At 51.9% G+C, this 8216-nt stretch overlaps 1 protein-coding gene across 2 annotated transcripts in view; it reads left to right on the top strand.

Moving 5' to 3' along the window:
* The window catches only part of LOC116955454 (disabled homolog 2-interacting protein), a 76087-nt gene extending 69063 nt beyond the window's left edge, over positions 1 to 7024 (top strand). The window contains exons 16-18 of one of the 2 annotated variants that reach the window (XM_076053027.1): positions 2129 to 2331; positions 3755 to 3842; positions 6801 to 7024. In XM_076053027.1, the coding sequence (XP_075909142.1) occupies positions 2129 to 2331; positions 3755 to 3842; positions 6801 to 6980 (471 nt within the window). In that variant the 3' untranslated portion in view covers positions 6981 to 7024. The remainder of the gene's footprint in view (positions 1 to 2128; positions 2332 to 3754; positions 3843 to 6800) is intronic. The other variant, XM_076053028.1, reaches the window with a different exon arrangement.
* The last annotated feature ends 1192 nt before the right edge of the window (positions 7025 to 8216 follow it).

The raw sequence follows: 8216 nt of genomic DNA, 5'->3' as shown, positions 1-8216 counted from the left end.
TAATCACTCACCCAATCAATTATCCACTCACCCACCCATTCACCAACTCATCCATCCACTCAACAACTCATCCACTCAACTACTGCATAACCCAATCGGTCTACCACTCACCCTCTAATGCAGTCATTCTCTCACTCATTCACAAAACCACTCACCAATTCAGCAAATCACTCGTAAACTCATTCAGTGAGTCACTCATCCGTGAACTCATTCATTCCACCGGTCATTCATTCTTCTTCTATTTTGTTCGGACGCATGTTCGTTAAAGCGTTCATTTGTCTGGTCAGCCACTCCGTAATGGAGTCATCGGTCCCCTAAATTAAATCAATCGGCCATTCATTCGGACACTTTGGCCATTCACTAATGCATTCGCTCATTAAGTGCATTCACCCGTGGAGATTACCAAAAGCGCGCATAGCGACTGAGAAGCCTGGGTTCACGTCCCCGGCCCCGGCTGTGGTTATAAACCGGCTCCGCCGTGCGGTGAGTTTGCCGGCCTCGGCCTCAGCCTCGGTCACCGGGTGAGCCGCCGCCACCGGTGACAAATCCGGCTGTCGCCTGACGAAGCCGGTCGCAGTTACCGTCGAAACGTCGTGCTCGGATGTGTGAACGTTGTGGCTTGCCTCTCCGACGCGACCGTTGTGCTGCTGCCCTAGCGACGAATCGGCCGCGTTCTGTTGCCGCGACAAACCTTGCTAATTGGCCGCGTGGGGTGATTGTGGCGGGGTTTTAACGACACGTTTGTACATTTACACGAACTAACCCCTACCCCCCCCCCCCCCCCACCAAAAAACAAACAGACGTTGGTCGCGAAAGCCCTACTACTGCGTTGTTAAACCGACGGTTTGAGTTCCTTCGCGGGACCAACGGCGTCGTGAAGGTCATCGTAAAGGTCACGGCTTTGGGAGGAAAACGCGGAACCCCGGGGTGGCGACCCACGCGGAACAGTGGCGGGAGGGAGAAGAATACCGACTCGGGTGTTTTAAAAATAAAATAAAAAATGTTAACACTGAAGTGGGACCATCGTTTTTAATGGGGGGAAAAATAACTGATTATAATACACTGTGCCAAATGTAAATGTTAATAGCTTCAAAAAGTCGAGGAGTGTCTCTCCCGCTTTGTTGGCCATCGATGTCAACGCTGCGCCTGGAATCTTCTCCCGGTGCCCTCCAGAGGCCCGGAGGCAGCAGGGCATTTCTCGTGGCGCTGTTGAAAATTCTCCGAAGTGTTCACATTTTTTTGAAGCGTACCCTGTATTATCCATAATATAGTTTTTTCTTTGTTTGGGGAGTAAGATGGCGTAAATAAAAAACGTGTTGGCGTTAAAACCCCCACCCCACCACCGCCCGACACGGCCAAATCACGAAACCTTGTGTGTCACGTGAAACAATACGTGCCAATTCGTTAACTTAGTCCGGCACTCACCCGGTTGTGTGCCGGAGCGTTAAACCCACAGCGACTTGTACAATTGCAGTAGCCGCTGACGTTCCGCTGGGTGATGAGAACAGCAACAACAACCAACCAGCAGCCTCGTTGGGCGGTTTAGCCACGTGTGTGAAGAAGTCTCCCTCCTGTTTGGTCTTGAATTTAGTCAAGGTGATGCCCTCGGTGGTAAGCCCTATCAGGTGCGAAGAGCAGACGGATTGGCGGGGGTCGGCGGGGGGGTTAATGCACACCGTGTCAACCCCTTACGTTTTACCACGTATTCTTGTACAGGTGAAATTGAGTGTTTCAGGTCCATACGGGCGTACAACCGTTTCAAAATAAAATGTGTTTGTTTGTTTTGTGTTTCTCCCTTGTGATGGGAATTTGTAGGGTGAATGTTGAGATTTATAAGGCTACAGGGGGTGACCAAATAAGGTCTGGATTGTTCTGTAATAGGGTAGGGCACGGATCAGGAGTTGACAGGTGTGTTTTAATGTATGGTCATTAATTACAGTGGACCGTGTTGCTTGGAGAAATATGCCGATTACAATCGGTTCGGGTTAGTCTCGGCGAAACATTTTAATTTCGCGCGATTCCTACCCAAACAATCCAAACGATCAAATCACCTCGATCCGAAGCAATTCCAACCGACCGCTCAAAAAGCACCATTCAATCACATATATTTTTTTTAAATCTCCGGCAGTACGAGCAGGAGATCGGGCGGCTCAAGGAGCGGCTGGCCGGCTCGTCGCACAAGCTTGAGGAGTACGAGCGGCGCCTCCGGGCGCAGGAGGAGCACATGCAGCGTCTGGTGCAGGAGTACCAGACGCGGCTCCACGACAGCCAGGAGAACCTGCGGCGACAGCAGGAGCACAAGGACGCGCAGATGAAGGGCATCATCAACCGGTGAGCCACGGGCGGTAGGGGTTTGGGGGGCGGCGGGGGGGGGCGGGGGGGGGAAGCGACGAGGCGACGCTCGCTTGGGACCGCACACCGTGTCTGCCGACGGGGTTTACCCCGTGTTCCTGTACAGGGAAATTGAGTGTTTCAGCCGTTTCGATACGGGCAAAAAAAAAACAATAATGCGTTTGTGTGTTCTCCCTTGCGATGGGACTTTGTAGGATGAGCTTTGAGATTTTTAAGGGGCCACGGGGTGACCAATAAGGTCTGAATTGGCCTGTGATAAGGTAGGGCACTGCTAAGGGCTTGACAGCTATGGAGAGCAACAGGGATACACAGATACACACACAGACACGCACAGACCCACAGAGAAGGATACCTGTCAACCGACGCGGTTTACCACGTATTTTTTGTACGGGGAAATTGATTGTTTCAGGTGCACACGGTGTACAGACGTTTCAATACGGGCAAAAAAAAATATTATTTTGTTCGTGTTTCTCCCTTGTGATCATGGCACTTAGTAGGATGAACGTTGACATTTATAAGGGGCACGGTGTGACCAATACGGCCTGAATTGGTCTGTAATATGGTAGGCACTGATAAGGGGTTAACAGGAATGCAACCACGATGCTATAAACTCGGGCCGACAAAGAGCAGCTTATCTTCCACGCCTGACAGCACCACGGTCTCAACGAGCGATTAAGCGGGCATTCGTTTCAACGGGGGAGGTGTGTCCGAGCCATCGACGCTTACTTTTCCGTATTTAAATCAATACGACATTATCGCGTGCGATGTCCACCGCATTGAGTGTGTTGCGATGCATTCTTCTTCATGGTTGAGAGGGGCATGATGTGTTGCTTGCGCTGCACTGCCAACGCAGCAACATCACCAAAACAAAGGGGTTGTTCATGTTAAACACCAACACAATTTGAGGCCTAGTGCCACCCAGGCCAGGCCTACCTCGCCTGGTTTCCCTACCAGGTTCGTCAAGCCTCCCCCGGGCATTGGAATCTAGGCGAGACCGTGGTCGGGCGTGGTCTGTCTACTGTTGGATGATGAGGAGACCAATAAAATATCTCTTGCTGGAAAGTGTTACAGAAGCCATGCGTTTGCACGGCGTTTCCACACCGTTGATGGAGTATTTGAACCGGTCCCCGGGCCTCCCTGAGGATGTCTTCTCGAAGTCGAATGGGCGGTGAACTTCGCGAACGGGGGAAACAAAGGCTGCCGGGCGTGGTGCTGGCCAACCCCCCACCCCCTCGCGTGCCACCGCGCCGGCCTTCCGTAGGTGCCCGCCGCCGTTCGCTTGCGGCACTCGGCCCCAGCAGCCCGTTAAGGCCGCGGGGGGGGGAGGCGGGGATCTGCGGCTGTTCGAGCGTAACGACGGTTCCCCCCGTCGCCCTCCCGTCACCTCCGGCGTCTGTCCCAGGTTGATGATCGTCGAGGAGGAGCTGAAGAAGGACCATGCCGACATGCAGGCCATTGTGGACGACAAGCAGAAGATCATTGAGGCGCAGGTAACCCTGTCCTCCTGTGGCGTGTGATGGAGTTTTCCATCATCATCATCATCTTATTATTCTTCTTATTTTTGTTATTCCTCTTGGTATCTTCTTCCGTACGGGCTGATGTAAAATTGCTGAACTATTTTATTGTACCAGGTAAGGCCCCGCTGAGCTATGTGGAATTATTTTCAGAAGAGACCCGAGTATCGACAAAGTGGCTAATCAGAATCATCATCGTCATCATCATCACGTGGAAATTTATAGCAGCAGCCAGATAGATTAGGTGCCCCCCCCCCCCCTCTTAACGACGGTGATTGGTTTTCCACGAAATCGGTCTTGAAGCGATTTTGGTCGTTAATCGAGGATGAGGAAATACAGTGAAACCTTGGATTGCGAGCATAATTCGTTCCGGAAACGTGCTCGTTGTCCAAAGCACTCGTGTATCAAAGCGAATTTCCCCATGAGAAATAATGGGAACTCAAGATGATTCGTTCCGCAACCCAAAAATTGCTGTATTCATATAAAAATGATTAATACAAAATACCTTTTTATATTTGTATTATTTAAATGTAAAATAAAGTAATCAAATGTATTAATTACATTTAATCGTGGCTGGTGTGAGGGAGACGAGATAGAGGAGGAGGGTTATTGTGTAGGACGACTTTCACTTGCAGTACAGATACTAAAGAACAGTCACTACACTTGGACACAAAATAAAAGAAAATAGCTTTTCGCACACACACGTGGTTATAACACTGTAGTAAACAGTATACACGTGGTCACAACACTATAGTAATGTAGTAAACAGTATACACGTGGTTATAACACTATACTGTAGTAAACAGTAAACACGTGGTCACAACACTATAGTACTATAGTAAACAGTACACACGTGGTCACAACACTATAGTACTGTAGTAAACAGTTTCCACCTGGTCACAACACTATAGTACTATAGTAAACAGTATACACGTGGTCACAACACTATAGTAATATGGTAAACAGTATACACGTGGTCACAACACTGTAGTACTGTAGTAAATAGTATACACGTGGTCACAACACTATAGTACTGTAGTAAACAGTATACACGTGGTCACAATACTATAGTACTGTAGTAAACAGTATACACGTGGTCACAACACTGTAGTACTGTAGTAAACAGTATACACGTGGTCACAACACTATAGTACTGTAGTAAACAGTATACACCTGGTCACAACACTATAGTACTGTAGTAAACAGTATACACGTGGTCACAACACTATACTGTAGTAATCAGTATACACGTGGTCACAACACTATAGTACTGTAGTAAACAGTATACACGTGGTCACAATACTATAGTACTGTAGTAAACAGTATACACGTGGTCACAACATTATAGTACTGTAGTAAACAGTATACACGTGGTCACAACACTGTAGTAAACAGTATACACGTGGTCACAACACTATAGTACTGTAGTAAACAGTATACACGTGGTCACAACACTAGTACTATAGTAAACAGTATACACGTGGTCACAACACTATAGTACTATAGTAAACAGTATACACGTGGTCACAACACTATAGTACTATAGTAAACAGTATACGCTCGCACGGATGTTGACTATACGAGTGAGGCACGCCGACTGAGACCGAGCATGGGAGACGATTACCCACAATCCCGCAGCGAGAGAGAGAACCATTGGCACAGTTGTGATCACGTGACGCCCGGCAGACAAAGCGTCTATACGTACACTGCTCGTATTGCAAGACATCGTTCGTTTATCAAATTAATATTTATTTAAATGTTTTGCTCGTCTTGCAAAACACTCGCAGACCAAGTTACTCGCAATCCAAGGTTTCACAGTACACGGGTAAAGGGCTTAATTCGTTCCAATAGCATCGAAAGTGACACTTTTTCACCCCAAAAATGTACTTTATACTATTTAAACAATGTATGTCAATTCATAAATATACCAACAGCATTATGAACGCATAATATTGAAAGAAACTCGGTTAATGCATACATTTATATTAACTGTACCTACAACAGCCCGTGGATAGCAGGGGAATGGTTGCTAAGCGAATCACATTGGGCTCTATGGAGCCACTACACAGCACTACTTTGCACTACACTACATTATACACTACACTACATTATACACTACATAATACACTACACTACATTATACACTACATTATACACTACACTACATTATACACTACACTACTATGCGCCACACTCATTATACACTACACTACAAAACACCACTACTATACACTACTATGCACTACACTGCTATGCACTACACTACATTATACACTGCTATACACTGCTACATTATACACTGCTATGCACTACACTACATTATACACTGCTATACACTACATTACACACTACACTACTATACACCATACATTGGTCAAGCCAGATAACCCTGTCAGGAGCAGTGGAGTCGTTCTATCATTGGCCCCTCTACTCCATCTCACTCTCTCCCTACCTCCCTCCACTCCATCTCCTCCCCTCCCTCCATCTCACTCTCTCCCTACCTCCCTCCCTCTACTCCCCTCCCTACCTCCCTCCACTCCATCTCCTCCCCTCCCTACCTCCCTCCCTCCCTCTACTCCATCTCACTCTCTCCCTACCTCCCTCCACTCCATCTCCTCCCCTCCCTCTCTCCCTACCTCCCTCCACTCCACCTCTCTTCTCTCCCTCCCACTCTCCCTACCTCCCTCCTTCCCCTCCCCTCCCCACCTCCCTCCCCCCCCCCCACCAACCCCGCCGGCTCGCTCTTCCCGACGGCGGACCGCTCACGTCGCCCCATCCCTTCCTCGCCTCCCCGCCCCGTGACTCGGGTCGAGCGGTCACGTGACCGTTCCACCGGGGCCTGGCTTGGGACGCGTGGCCGACCGTCAAACCCTCCTCCTCGTCGTGCCCCCCCCCCATCCCCCATCTCCGGCCCCCCCCCCCCGCCCCACGCAGGAGCAGAAGATCGCGACGCTGGGGGAGGCGAACTCGCGCCTCATCAACGCCCTGGCCCAGCTCAAGGAGCGCTACAACGGCCAGGGGCGTAACGGCCTCTCGCCCACCGCCAACCCACCGCCGCCCCCGCCGAAGCTCTCCATCACCGAGAACGGAGAGTTCAAGAACAGCGGCTGCTGATGGGCCGCGGTCGGGGAGTTGGTGGGGGGGGAGTGGTGGGGGAGTGGTGGGGGCGGGGGAGGGGGGGGGCCGGTCGTGCCACCGCCGACCGAGTTTGAAGACGGTCGGGGGCGGGGAGCGGCTCGGATCGGACTGACGCGCGGCCCCCGTTGCCGGGGGGGGGGGGGCGACGGGGGCCGGGGTGACGGGCGCTCGGCGCGTGCGGGGAGGAGAAGGAATCCCCGTCGCTGGGGAGGAGCCCCTACCGAGTCAGGGATCCACGCCGGGGTGGGCGTGGATCCCCCCCCCACGGCGGACTCGACCGCCGGTGGCGGAGCGACGGAACGGCCGGCCGGCGATGGAGAGAGACGCTGGCCGCTTACGGACGGGGAAAGGGGAGAGGGGGGGGGGGGGGGCGATGATGATGCCCTCGAGGCACCCGCGGCCGCGGCCGCACGTCGCTAAGCCCCGACGGCGTCATCGTCGTCGGCCGTGGTCTATCCACTGTTGGATGAAGGTCCCACACCACCAGACGGCGTCGTCGCCTGTCCGGTCACGCTCCCCGCCCGCGTGCGCGAGGGCGCGAAAGACAATCCCGCCCGCTCCATCTCCGCGGAGGCCTCTTGCAAGCTGCCCGCTCTCGGCCCGAGACTTTTACTGGCTCGGGACGCTTTGAAGGAGATTTTGACGTTGGCGGCGGCCGTGGATTGTTGACATCTTCCGAGCTCCCCCCACCCCCCCCCTTCCACCTCGACGCCCGTGAATGATTGCGCCATGGGGGTGCGCTGATCGATTCCGAATATTCCAAACTTCTAACTCCCTTCCCCCCACACCCCCCACCCCACCCCCCACCCGCGCGCGGGATCGTTTTTGACCTGTCGATAAAAATCTCTGGGCCATCTCCTACCTCCCTCCGACGAAACAAGTTTATGTTAATATATTATTTTTCGCGTGGGCCGCCCGAATGCAAGCAGCAGCGACCGTGGGAGAGCCACGTGGTGAGTAGGGATCAGACTCACCACGTGGTGAGTAGGGATCAGACTCACCACCTGCTGAGTAGGGATCACACCACGTGGTGAGTAGGGATCACACCACGTGGTGAGTAAGGATCAGACTCACCACGTGGTGAGTAGGGATCAGACTCACCACGTGGTGAGTAGGGATCTCAGACTCACCACGTGGTGAGTAGGGATCACACACTCATCACGTGGTGAGTAGGGATCAGACTCACCACGTGGTGAGTAGGGATCAGACTCA

This window comes from Petromyzon marinus, chromosome 59 (genome assembly GCF_048934315.1).
Source record: "Petromyzon marinus isolate PM22_M1 ecotype Great Lakes invasive population chromosome 59, UKy_Petmar_22M1.pri1.0, whole genome shotgun sequence".
Lineage (NCBI taxonomy): Eukaryota > Metazoa > Chordata > Hyperoartia > Petromyzontiformes > Petromyzontidae > Petromyzon > Petromyzon marinus.
The sequence above is the reverse complement of the archived record's forward strand: the minus strand, read 5'-3'. Positions and strand labels throughout refer to the sequence as shown.